The sequence below is a fragment of the Stigmatopora argus genome, chromosome 15 (genome assembly GCF_051989625.1).
Source record: "Stigmatopora argus isolate UIUO_Sarg chromosome 15, RoL_Sarg_1.0, whole genome shotgun sequence".
In the NCBI taxonomy this organism is placed as follows: Eukaryota; Metazoa; Chordata; class Actinopteri; order Syngnathiformes; family Syngnathidae; genus Stigmatopora; species Stigmatopora argus.
In genome coordinates, this window is record NC_135401.1 from 14,885,347 (window position 1) to 14,899,339 (window position 13,993).

Consider the following 13,993-nt stretch of genomic DNA (forward strand, 5'->3'; position numbering starts at 1 on the left):
AGATGAAGAGTTATTTAATGTTTCCCGTTTTTTATTTAAAAATTGCAAATGAAAAAAAAACGGAATATTAGCTATTAAAAAGATCAAAAAGACGATTAAGAGAATATCAATGTCTATAAATGATCTAATGACTATCAGCTAATGCTCTCAATTGATTAATTGTGGCCGGCTAGTAGGCAGACATAATGGTTCTTGAATGAAACCGTGACGACGTGGACCAAGACAAAAAAAGGGTTCGACACCCTTGAGTTAAAGAATTCACCTGGCCATGTGGTGGCCGCATGGCTTGGCAGTACTGCGCCAGAATCTCGGCGCGAGCGGCAAGGTTTTTAAAGTCATCGTCATTAGTCAGCCATTTTCTCGTCATCATTCTCCGCAAGAACGGCTGCAACAAAAAAGTACGACACATTTGTCATCATAATTATTGACGTTCACTCTTTTGATATCTACAAAAATTGAAATGTCCCATTTGCTGAAACTCTTAATTTTCTTTGATTTTTACCAAAAAACGGTGTGCTTATATTTAGTTTTACAGAGCAACACAAGTACAACTAAAATGACTGCAAAAGAAAATATATTGTTGAAATAAAAATAAAACCTTTTTTTAAATTAAGAAAAGATTATACAAATAATAATAATAACAATACCAACAACAATAATAATAACAATAACAATTGTAATAATAATAACAACACCAAAAAAATGCCTAAATTTAGACAAAATAATTATAGAAACATGAAAAAAACTGAAATAAAATGTAACATATGGGCTCTATAAATAATGAGCAATACAAAAATGAAAAAGACTGCACTTATGTAATTGTCCTAGTAGAAAACTGATTTGGCACTCAAATCTGGATTTTTTTTTACCATTTTATAGTTTAAGAGAAAAAAAGCCCAACAAAGCATCAAGGAAATCCAGCTGTTTTAGCAATTCTGACACCACAACCAGAGTTGATGATCATGTCCAGCTTTCTAATGCTGCGGTAGCTAGTACATGTTGACATAATATTAGAATGGCCAAATGGCATATGAATATGAATAGCATGCTAGCAGACTGCAAAAATTTGCATTCTGTGTGAAATCATCATGTTATGTCTCGGGTGCGACGTCGAGCGTGGAACGTAGTGTAGGACCGAAATGTAGGGAAGCAGTCAAGGACTTGGAATGGAGTGCTCTAGCAAAACTTTAATTATTAAGGTAGGAATCTTTAGAAAATAACAAGGACTTAGAAATCAATTCACAAAATCAAACCTGACGGAAGACATGGGGAAAAGAGGAACTTGAAACAGGGAGGATGGCATGGCAACTTGCCATGATACAAACAGAGCAGGGTAAAGCAGACAAGGCAGACGATCCGACAATGGCTAATGAACACAGGGTTTAAATGGACAGACAAGGAATGATTACAAAGTACACGCAGCTGGTTACAAGAGGAAGGGAAGCCTGGAGGGACATTAGGGGCGAAAAGCAAACAAACCAACCAAAACCCCAAATAACCCTAACACATCTTCTGTTATGAGGATTAGTTTTTTAATGGGTGGGGCCAAGGAATCTGAGAAAGTCAGACTTTAATTAAAAAAAGTTTTTTCTGTTACTTTTTTTCGAATGAATTTCCTTCAAAAATATGTTCTGCTATCATTCTAAAGTCATTTGCTGTAGCACCATTAACAGTTTATAGGGGACTCATTTGGCTGCCATTGATAGCATTGATATGTGGAGATTCAGACCTGTGTAGCGCCGTCAGAGACGCAAAATACATGTCCATTTAATAAAATTGAATTGGATGTCAATGACTTAAACAACAGCCAAAAAAACGTATTCACAAAACAAATAATGATTCTATTCACGCACACACATGCACACACATTGGCATCCATATATGTATGTGGGCGCAGGGCACAATTGTCGACTAATTGTTAATACGATCAGGTCTTTACGGAGTTATTTTTTTTTCATTAACAAAAATAGTCACTTGCACTTGCAATCTTAATGATATTTAATGTTTATTGATTTCATTTCGTCAGACATGGTCCTTAACGGTGAAGGTTACACAACAATAACAGGTCAGAGTTTTGGTAGTATGATGTCATTTCTGCCTGATGAGTAGAATACGTATGTTTAACATTTGATTTGTGGGTAATTCTAGCTCACAAGTTGCACAGTAGGGAAAAGGGGAAGTCCAAAATAAATTAGAATTTCCTTTTTCTTCAAACTTCCACTTTCATTCCTCTCTAGAAACAATTTACTCTTGTGACATTTTTTTAACTTCTGCTTCTTCCAAAGCATACCTGTCAAGCTCGGCCAATTGCTCCCCTTATTAATGATTGCAATTCCCCTTATTATGCGATAAAAACCATCCAAATTCAACCCGGCACACAATGGCCGCACTTAAAAGTCTAAAATTGTCTCCAAAATAGACATGGTGGCCAATCAGGATGCACTAAATTCAAGATTCTGTAGATGTCGCTGACAGCTTGCCTGTCTTGGTACATTAGTTGCTGACGCGCTATATTTATATAGTGAAAAGGCGGATGTGTGAAAGGGGAATCCGCGTGCGCCTATCATGCTTAAAGCATGACGATATTAGTATTCCACGATGACGTTTTCGTCTGCCACCAGTGACCTTGACGATCCGGATTAGAACCGAAATGGGTAAAACTTCGGTTTTACGAAGAACGTACTTAAAAAAATCCCGTACAAAAGTTGTTGTACGGCGTACACAATTTGAAAAGATTTAAAAAACGTGTAAAATATGGGAAAAACTTAAGTTGACAGGTGTGCCAAAGTAAAAATATAATATGGCTCTGGTTGTAAATTAACAAGTAAAGAGGAATGAAATTGGGCGGGCCGGCGGCTGAGTGGTTAGCGCGTCGGCCTTAAAATGTGGGACATGGGTTCAAATCCAGGTCGGTCCCCCTGTGTGGAGTTTGCATGCTCTCCCCACGGATTTTCTCCGGGTACTCCGGTTCCCTCTCACATTCCAAAGACATGCATGGTAGGCTGATTGGACATTCTAAATTGCCCCTAGGGATGAGTGTGAGCATGAATGGTTGTTTGTCTCCTTGTGCCCTGCAATTGACTGGCCACCAATTCAGGGTGTCCCCCGCCATTGGCCCGAAGTCAGCTGGGATAGGGTCCAGCACCCCCGGGACCCTAGTGAGGATAAATCGGTTTAGAAAATGAGATGGGGAAGATGAGAGGAATAAAATCACCTCAAATCCCTCCTTGATTGAAAATCAAGCTAAAATTGAATTTCCTCATTGGCTGATATTGATGGTGATCGATACCCAACACAATTGGCCTGAGAAGGTTAGCAGCAATGAAATTAATTCCATCAATGTCCCCGAATGAGATAAAACTGTTTTCCTTGGGGTGTTTTCGTTATATTTGTGTGACGTCATCTGCCGTCAAAGTTTATAGTGGAGAAAAAAAATGTAATTATATTTAAAAAAAACAATAATTAAAACAAAGGTTATTTTTAAGGATAGCAATTAAATTGGAGTTTTTAATATCAAAGTAAATAAAATGTTTTACAATAAAGAAAAATAAAATAAAAGTACACAGTATATACTTTAAATAAAACTCCACCATGACCCTCTTCTTGAAGTAAAAAGCAAATTTAAACAATATGACTAAATTAAAGCTATTGCAAAATAACGGGAACAAATCAACTAGAAGAAAAAACGCTGTTGCACCTTGACGTCATCCTTGAACTGATCTTGGACACTTTCCAGGAGACCAAGGATGAGACACCGCACCTCCTTGCCCACCCCTTCCACCAATAGCGGGGTGGACTCAGCGTACACGTCCTCCAAATGGCGCCTAACGAACATTAGATTAGATAACTTTATTCATCCCATATACGGGAAATTTCACTGTCACAGGATCAAGAGGGTGACAATACGGACACAGGAAAAGACATTTTAGACATAAATAAATAGGTAATAAATATGTTAATAAATAAATAAGTGTGTTGGTTATATATATATACCTATATATATATATATATATATATATATATATATATATATATATATATATATATATATATATACACACACATATACAGTTAATAATAATAATAATAATCAGACATAGGCCCTATACAGTTCTGGTCATAAGTTTACATACACTTGTGAAGAACATAATGTCATGGCTCTCTTGAGTTTCCAGTTATTTGTACAACTCTGATTTTTATCTGATAGAGTGATTGGAACAGATACTTCTTTGTCACAAAAAACATTCATGAAGTTTGGTTCTTTTGTGACTTTATTATGGGTTAATAGAAAAAGTGATCAAATCTGCTGGGTCAAAAATATACATACAGCAACACGAGTCAGCAATTTTGGTGACTTAGAAAGTTGTGTCAGTGAAATGAGCTTCATAGCATGGCCTCTTAACTTCTTGTGAGTGATTATGAGTGACGCAAACGCCCACAAACGCTACAATGGGAAAGTCAAAGGAGCTCAGCATGGATCTGAAAAAGCGAATCCTTGACTTGAACAAGTCAGGAAAGTGACTTGGAGCCATTTCAAAGCAGCTGCAGGTCCCAAGAGCAACAGTGCAAACAATTGTTTATAAGTATAAAGTGCATGGCACTGTTTTGTTACTGCCACGATCAGGAAGAAAACACAAGCTATCACCTGCTGCTGAGAGAAAATTGGTCAGGAGGGTGAAGATTCAACCGAGAATCACCAAAAGAACTGGTGCTTTACAGAGAGTAAATGGGATAATGAAGAAGGAGGATTACCTTCAAATTCTTCAAGATAACCTAAAGCCATCAGCCCGAAGATTGGGTCTTGGGCGCAGTTGGGTGTTCCAACAGGACAATGACCCCAAACACACATCAAAAGTGGTAATGGAATGGCTAAATCAGGGTAGAATTAAGGTTTTCGAATGGCCTTCCCAAAGTCCTGACTTAAAACCCATTGAGAACTTGTGGACAATGCTGAAGAAACAAGTCCATGTCAGAAAGCGATCAAATTTAACTAAACTGCACCAATTTGTCAAGAGGAGTGGTCAAAGATTCAACCAGAAGCTTGTGGATGGCTACCAAAAGCGCCTAATTGAAGTGAAAATGGCCAAAGGACATGTTACCAAATATTAGCGCTGCTGTATGTATATTTTTGACCAAGCAGATTTGATCACTTTTTTCTGTTCACCCATAACAAAGTCATAAAAGAACCAAACTTCATGAATGTTTTTTGTGACAAAGAAGTCTATGTTCCAATCACTCTATCAGAGAAAAATTAGAGTTGTACAAATAACTGGAAACTCAAGAGAACCATGACATTATGTTCTTCACAAGTGTATGTAAACTTTTAACCATATATAAATATATCTATGTACCTCGACATACGATCGTAATCCGTTCCGAGCGGAGATCGTATGACGAGGTTCTCGTAACTCGAGCGGACGTTTCCCATTGAAATGAATGGAAAACAAATTAATTCGTTCCAGCCCTCTGAAAAAACACCAAAAACAGGATATTCGATTGGAAAAAATGTTTTATTTCTTCTAATTCCCCATCTATTAAAAAGTAACACATAACTAGTGGTTTAATAGAAATAAAATGTGTTTAATCTAACTAAAATTGGGCGGATTTCGTCGAGGGGAGAGGGAGAGGCGCACAAAAGGGGCGGGAGGGGCTTCGTTTTTTTTCTCCACACAACACACTCATAAACGGAACAAATACTCCACCCTTACGTTCGCTATCGATGGGCTGTTTGCTGTTGTACTATTCCCTTCAAAATATTCCGAAAATGATGCACACAAATGTCCTCACAATTGGATAACCCACGACCACTTGCCAACGAGCAGCAGTCTTTTATCAGCGATCGCTCCGCTGCTCATGGGAGCTTCGGGGGCGCTAGCTAGCGGCTCCCTTTTAACTTGATTGTGGGTAAAGTTTTATTCTGAGAAAGAGTGCCATTGCCTGTCGGGGTTGTGTACACGAGTATACTTCATTACCCAGAAAGCCCTCTTTTTCCCGCGCATGCGCGTTGTGCGTTTCCTGGTCTGAATAACTCATTCGGTGCTCGTAGATATTTTTATACACGAAAGATATGCAAAAAAGACAGTGCCATGGCCACCTGGCTTGGTCGCATCACGAAATTTTGATCACATGACGGGCGAATCATTCGATCGAAATTTCCGTCGTAAAACGAGAATATTGTATGACGAGCGGTCGTATGACGAGGTACCACTGTGTATATATATATATGTATATATGTATATATATATATGTATATATATGATATATATATATATATATATATATATATATATATATATATATATATATGTATGTATATATATATATATATACATATACATACATAATTACACATAGATGCACACGGTTGGTCTTAACATTCAGCCATTTCTTTTGTTAAAGGGCCTGACAGCTGGTGGGAGGAAGGATATGCGGAGGCACTCCTTCCTGCAATGAGGGTGCAGCAGTCTATTGCTGAAAGAGCTTCGGAGGGACTCCACAAACTCATGCAGGGGGTGGGAGGTACTGTCCATGATGGACATCATCCTGGCCAGAATCCTCCTCTCTCCCACTTCCTCCACCGAGTCCAGAGGACAGTCCAGAACAGAGCTGGCCCTTCTTGCCAGCTTATTCAGCCTGTTCCAGTCCCTCTCCGTGCACCTGCATCCCCAAAAGACCATTGCATAAAACACTGTAGATGCCACCACAGTGTTGTAAAAGGTCCTCAGCAGTGTCCTGCACACTCCCAAGGACCATAATCTCCTCAGTAGGTAGAGGCGGCTCTGGCCCCTCTTGTACAGGGCATCTATGTTTGTGGACCAGTTTAGTTTGTTGTTGAAGTGAACACCCAGGTACTTAAATTTCTCCACGATTTCAATGACTGTGCCCTGGATGTTCACCTGAGTGTTGAGGATTCCTCCGAAAATCGATCACTATTTCCTTTGTCTGTGTTGATGTAGAGGTGGTTTCGCCTACACCAGTCAACAAAGGCTGTGATGACCCCCCTGTACTCTAGGTCGTTCTCGTCCCTCACTCGTCCATAAATAGCGGTGTCGTCAGAGAACTTCTGGAGGTGGCAGGTGTCTGTATTGTGTTTGAAGTCCGATGTGTAGAGGGTGAAGAGTGGGGAGAGCACCGTGTCTTGTGGGGCCCCCGTGCTGCAAACTACCACATCAGACATATAGTCCTGAAGTCTCACATATTGTCGCCTGTCAGTGAGGAAGTTGATGATTCATGCAGCCAGGTGGTGCTTTACTCCAGCCCAGGGGTGTCAAACTGGTCCTCAAAAGGCCGCAGTGGGTGCAGGTTTTCATTCCAACTCAACAAGAGGATACCTTTTGCAAGTGTAATCAGTTAATTAAAGTCAGGTGCTACTTATTGTGCTCCAGCCTCTTCCAGTTTCCCTCTCAGTAGGACTGGCTGAATGGTGTTGAAGGCAATGGAGAGGTAAAAAAAACATCATTCTCACCGTGCTTCCCGTGTTTTCCAGGTGTGAAAGAGACCTGTGCATCAGGTAGGTGGTAGCATCTTACACACCAATGCCTGGGCGATCGGCAAACCGCAGAGGGTCCAGCTCTGCATTCACCAGGGGACTGAGGTGATTCAGGATGATGCTCTCCATTGTCTTGATCAGGTGAGAGGTTAATGCTACCGGCCTGAAGTGGTTGGGCTCCCTGGGGTCCGTAGTATTTGGAACTGGGACCACACAGGAAGTTTTCTACAAGGTGGGGACCTTCTGCAGACTGAGGTTGAAAATATGCACAATCACTTTCCCAAGCTGATCCGCACAGTCCCTCAGTAGTCTGGAGCTGAGGCCGTCTGGACCGGTAGCCTTCCTTGCCTTGATCTTCTTAAGCTGTCTTGTCACCTGATCAAAAGTCATGCAGAGAACAGTGGGGGAGGAGGGTGACGTGTGATCGGTGGAAGAGGGGGAGGACGAGCAGGAGGAGGAAGGCGGGGGAGAGGTGCTTCTGGTCTGGGGGGTCAGAATTTGTTAAAGAACTGATTTAGTTCATTGGCCCACTCCCTGTCTCCAGACTCCGGGTTTCTCTCGCTGTTGCCTCCATGGCCCGAAATGGTGCTCAAGCCCCTTCAGACCTCGCTACCTCTCTGGAGTTGGTTTTCTAGCTTCCTCTTGTAGATGGCCTTAATGCCCTCTTCTTTTTGTTCAGGAAAGCCCTTAGATCCCGGGTGACCCATGGCTTATTGTTGGAGAAAAAACGGACCTTCTTGGAGGCTACAGTGTTCCAACCCTGAAGTTTATATAATCTGTGATACAGTGGGTCAAGCTGTCAATGTCTTTCCCATGTGAATTGCAGAGCACCTCCCAGTCAGTGGTCTCGAAACAGTCCCTGAGTACCATGCTAGCCTCCTAGATCCATTTTTGTATGATCCTTGTGGTTAGTTTTTTTCCTCACCATAGGGATGTAGGTGGGGATCAGACGGACCAGGTTGTGGTCTGAGCGGCCCAGTGGGGGGAGGGGGACTGAGCTGTATGCCTCCTTTGTGTTGGCACACACAGGCCCATAGTTTTGTGTTCCCTGGTATGGCACTTCACATACTGAGTGAAGGTAGGGAGAGTAGAAGCCAAGAAAGCATGGTTAAAATCACCGGAGATAAGAAGGAGACTGGGGGCGTGAAGCAGCTCGCGAGCGACTGCCGCATCGGCGGAAGGAGGTATATACGCAGTCATCGCGATAATGTGCAAGAACTCCCGGGGGATGTAAAACGGCCTGATGCTAAAAGCTACTAGCTCGATATCTCGAGTGCAAAGTTGCTCCTTCACCGTAACATGCCTGGGGCGACACCGTCTGGTATTAATAAAAACAGCTAGTCCCCCACCTTTCTTCCTACCGCTCTCCTTAGCTTTTCTGTCCGTCCTTACCGGCTGAAAACCATCCAAGGAGACGAAAGTCCGGTGTTAGTTCATTCAGCCAGGTCTCCGTGCAGCACATAATACAGCATTCCCGATAATCTCGTTGTAGTTTGGTAAGCGCCGTTAGCTCTTCCATCTTATTGGGGAGAGATCTTACATTCCCCATAATAATAGATGGATGCTGGGTCTGAAGCGTCGCTTTCTCTCCTGACATTTTTGTCCAGCTCTGCATCTTCTTCTTTTCCTCTGTAACCCCGCAGGGATGTCCAGGGGCACCCAGGTGTTGCGTAGCGCTAACAGCTGATTCCTTGTGTAAGACAGCGGAGGCATGGCTGAATGGGTCAAAAAATGTACAGAATTTGCAGAGAGAAACTAAACTAATAGAACAAAGACTGCCTGTTAGGGTTATTAGTCTTACATTGTTATATATTTGCTTGCAATGAAGAAAGTGCTTCGCTTACTACATCTAAAATGCCTGCTTGCAACGAAGTAAATGCTTTGCTCCTTAATTAGAATAAACAAAAAGGGAAGCCGAATCACTTGGACTGCTGGAATGTGGAGAAGATCCTTCGGCTGCACATGACCTTCAGTTGTTTTGACTATTTGACGTCTAACTTCTGTTTCCCACCCCGCCCTTGAGAGTTGAGACGTCCATTGTAACTAGGGTTCTTGAAGTTAATAAACAAGGAAAAGAAGCGTGTGACGCCAGAACGAACCTGGGTCGAGACCTGAAAGGTTCGATTTCTCCTTGCAAGAAAAACCCAGAAGATTAGTGCGTGCATTTGGGAATGCCTATTGGTGAACCTATCACTGCCTCTCGCACAACTTGAGGAGTCTTGAAAGTAAAGTCGTAAAACATTAAAGTATGGAGTATAAAGTATCATGTAAAGTATTGAAAAACAATAAAACGTAAAAACAAAAGATAAAAAAAAGCTGTAAAAACAGATTACGAGTGAGGACTTAAGGAGCTAATGCCACTGGCGTCATGTCACTTAAAGTATAAACAAATGATAAGAAACACAAAAAAACAAGTCAAATTACAAATACGAAAAGCCCTCCCAATGGTGGTTCTTCCGCCTGACTTCAGTGCGGGCAGTTTGGGTTCGATTCCCACTCGATGGGGATGTGATTGTGAGCGTGAGAGGTTGTCCGTTTCATTGTACTCTGCGATTGGCTGGCAACCGATTCAGGGTCCATAGATGGCTGGGATCGGCTCCAGCACCCCCGTGACCCTTGTGTGGATGAGCAGCTTGGAATGTGAATGAAAAAATAAATAAAAGCAAGCAACGCTATTTTGACTTTTTTCTAACAAAAATGATTAACAGCTGGCCCAACGGCTGAGTAGTTAGCGCGTTGGCCTCACAGTTCTGAGGTCCTGGGTTCGATCCAAGGTCGGTCCTCCTGTGTGGAGTTTGCATGTTCTCCCGGACGTGGGTTTTCTTCGGGTACTCCCCCCACATCCCCCCAAAAAATGCATGGTAGGCTGATTGAACACTCTAAATTGCCCCTAGGTATGAGTGTGAGCTTTAAAGGTTGTCCGTCTGTCTCCTCGTGCTCTGCGATTGGCTGGCCACCTATTCACAGTGTCCCCGACCTCGTGCCCGAAGTCAGCTGGGATAGGCTCCAGGTCCCCCCTTGTGAGGTTAAGTGATTAAAAAAATGAATGGATGAATGAAAAATGAAAAATACACACACACGCAAAATTAATTGGCTGCAAATAACAAACAGTCAATGAAAGCAATAAATATACCTCCAATCGGATCCAAAATGGATTAGACGCCTATATCCATCAATAGCAGACAATTCATTATGACACAGCTCACCCCTTGAATGATGTTCGCATATGTGTGCGCGTGTCATGTGATTACTGTAAGGTGTTGAAGGAGTTGACATAGGAGACGCAATATTCGCTCCAGAGCAGGTCTCCGACGAGCATAGGCAAACAACAGCGTCGGAACTCTCTGTCGAATCTGCACAAAAGAAACACAAGTCTTTGAACTGAACAGTGCACACATAGCATTGCCTCGTTTCTTTCTCCCATTTATTTATTTATTTTATAAATATGATGCCATTTGGGATTAAAAAACACTCCATAGCATCAGACCCTGCCTTGTTTGATATACAAAAGAAACTTTTATTTTTGAATGCATCACTTAATTTCAATGAAATCAAAGGTTATGTCCTCTTAATTGTGAGGATATACATAAAACATTCTTTTTGTTTCTGTCCATTTTTTGTGCGTCTCATCTGCCCTTTTTCTGCCAGAACATGGAAAACTGTTGTCATCTTCAAAGGGCACTCATTGGCTGCCATTGACAGGGCTAGACATCCAATTCATTTTGAAAGGGAGAGATGACTCCAACAAAGTAAAGGAACACAAAAAAATCCAAAACTGATTAAAACAATACAAACACACCCTCCCAACAAACCCCCACCAAAAAAACCAATACAAAACTTCAAGAAAACCAACACATACACATCAGAAAAAACAACCAACAAACATTCCTTCTCCCCTCAGGTAAAATGAAATTGGACGTTTAGCGCCATCAATGACAATCAACAAAATAACAAGGAATTGACCTGGAAAATGTCCCACAATGTGACAAATGACCCAAAAACTACTGGAAGATGGAGCAAAATATTCACAAGGATTTCCCCCAGAAACTGCATATTCTCATTTTATAAACAACAAATGTGATATCTATGACTGTTGCTACCTTTAGCAATGGCATAACTAGCCACTTCTGCTTTTGGAAGATTTTGTAATGTTTGCCATTAGAGGGAATTTTGATCAGCGTGAGTGAGAAAAGCACACAACCTTCTGGGGAAATCCTTCAGTTGGTCCAGGCAGGAAGCCATCACGTCTCCTTTCAGCTCAGCATTCACATGACTTGCGTTCATCACGTTTCCTCTCAATTTCTGCCAACAAAGGTGGATGACGGTCTGCTGCCCTTAACTGGCCAATCAAGACTCAATTGATCTGGCTCACCGTGCAGATGTCCATGTTGAAGTCAGAAGTGAACATGTGGTCATCATCAATGTCTGGGTGCTTTCTCACGCTCCAGAAATCCTTGTTCTCCAACTCCAACAGGCCATCCAAAAACGCTCTCATGTCTTCCTGGGTGTAAAAGAAAAGAGTGACGATCCCTTTTAGAGCTCCTCCACTTGAACATTTAAAACACATGGAGTCAAATTAGTGCCAGAGACAATTTGTGTTTGTTAAGAGGATAAAGATAATTTGTGCTATGACAAAAAATGAGCAAATGCCAAAAAGCTTTTTGTACTACCTTAAATATTTTTTTTGTTTTAAAATAGTTATGTTGCGTGTGATTTTTTTTGCAGAATATTTTTTCCTGCAGGGGGTGACAGGGAGACGTATCTGCCACTGCTCCGCATTATTGTTTGAAAATACGGATGCCTTGTTTACATTATAATACTGCTTTGTTTACATTATGATACTGCTTGGTTTACTTTAGAATGCTTTGTTTACATTATAATCCTGCTTGGTTTAATTTAGAATGCCTTGTGGACTAAGACGACGTCACAAGGTACCTCCTTGCAAAAGTGGAACCAGTTATGTTGAAAGATGTTTTCCTATTTTAATTAAGTATTACCAATAATGATTTAAAAGGTTTTAATCGTTATTCCAACAGCGGCCATGTCTGGTTTACAGTATCCGCAATATTTGAGGGATTACTGTAATCTGCAAACATCTATATACAAGCATGACTGTGGGGAGAGGAAAAGTAGTGGCTTAGAGTCTGAATATTACAGTACTAAGAACACTTAGGTAAAATAATTTTGACATTTATTGCTGTGAATAGCATCCAATGAGTTCAAAAGTACTTGAGCTGACCTTAACAGTGTTGCAAAACTTCTGCCGCAACCTAAGCAGAAAATCTTCGTCCAAGTGCAGTACGGCATCAATGTCACTCATTTCGGGCTGGAGGGCTGGACTTCCCATGATCCTCTCACTGTCAGTAGTAACGACCGGTATAATAATGGTAATAAAGCACATGCATAATGAAATACAGCATAAACAGTTGATACGTGAATGGAATAACTAGGGCCTGACCTGTGGTAGCGGTGTAAGATCCAATCCAGCAGGGCATAGAGGTCACGGAGGCACGTGGCACGGGCCTCCAGGGTGCACAAGTGGCGGCAGACAGCAGCGTGGTAGCTCCGCACGTACGTGGGGAAGACCTGGAAGCTGGGTGGGTAGCAGCGCCGAAGCTTTACCTTTACCTTCTCCAGATCCTCCACCACTGCCGTGCCCAGAAGGCCCAGGTGGACTGCTAGCCATGAGACGTTACTGAAGGTAGCAAGGTTTTGCATTTTGTCAGGACAAGATAAAGGTTTTTTTTTCTACATCAATCAATAAACCAATGATTTCACATGTTAGTTCCCTGAAAAGAGAAAGAAAGAAAATACTTTTTAAAATTCTGTAGTGATACCGTATTTACTCGCATACAAGACACCCGCGCGTATAAGCCGCACCCTGATTCACAATTCCCACCTCCATATTCATGGTTTTAATAGGGAGTACAAATGTGTTACTTTGAAGGTAAAATCTTAAGAAAAATCATCGCACGTGGTATTTTTGAGATACTGTATGAATGAAAAGCACATTATTAGGGTCAATATCATAAGGAAGTTAATATGCCTGTCTTTGTAAATGCAAAATATCAAATTATTCAATTTGAAAAAAGAAATAAGTCTATCTTGATGAGAACCTGATGCTTTCCAATTACAGAAATGACAATTTTCTTACCAGAAACTCCAATAGTTGTCACTTTCGAACAAGAAATACAACGAAAATAGACGGCAGCGCCCTATGTAAGATGGCTGCCCAGGACCTAGGTAAGATGGCTGTGCAGTGACGGGAACGTGAGTTTTTTCACGTTTTATACAAGATAAATACATTTTTTTTCTTGAATTTCATTCATAGACGTCAAAATAAATTTTATTTAGCATTTTATCTGTTTATCTTTTCTCTATTTAGAAATAAATGTAAGTATCGGCCGAATTCGTGTGCGTCGTGACGTCACACGCCGACGCAACGGCGCCGTTTTGTCGTGACATCATCGTGTCACGGCGCCATCAATTTGCAGTTTTTTGCGT

At 41.4% G+C, this 13,993-nt stretch overlaps 1 protein-coding gene across 5 annotated transcripts in view; it reads right to left on the reverse strand.

The window, feature by feature from the left end:
• exoc3l4 (exocyst complex component 3-like 4) overlaps nucleotides 1-13,993 on the reverse strand; it is a 53,468-nt gene that overhangs the window by 9,677 nt on the left and 29,798 nt on the right. For all 5 annotated transcript variants that reach the window (XM_077620970.1, XM_077620968.1, XM_077620971.1 and 2 more), the window contains 7 exons: nucleotides 12,948-13,184; nucleotides 12,729-12,846; nucleotides 11,862-11,990; nucleotides 11,691-11,791; nucleotides 10,741-10,842; nucleotides 3,698-3,824; nucleotides 263-385 (listed from right to left, as the gene is read on the reverse strand). In XM_077620970.1, coding sequence (XP_077477096.1) covers nucleotides 263-385; nucleotides 3,698-3,824; nucleotides 10,741-10,842; nucleotides 11,691-11,791; nucleotides 11,862-11,990; nucleotides 12,729-12,846; nucleotides 12,948-13,184 — 937 coding nt within the window. The remainder of the gene's footprint in view (nucleotides 1-262; nucleotides 386-3,697; nucleotides 3,825-10,740; nucleotides 10,843-11,690; nucleotides 11,792-11,861; nucleotides 11,991-12,728; nucleotides 12,847-12,947; nucleotides 13,185-13,993) is intronic.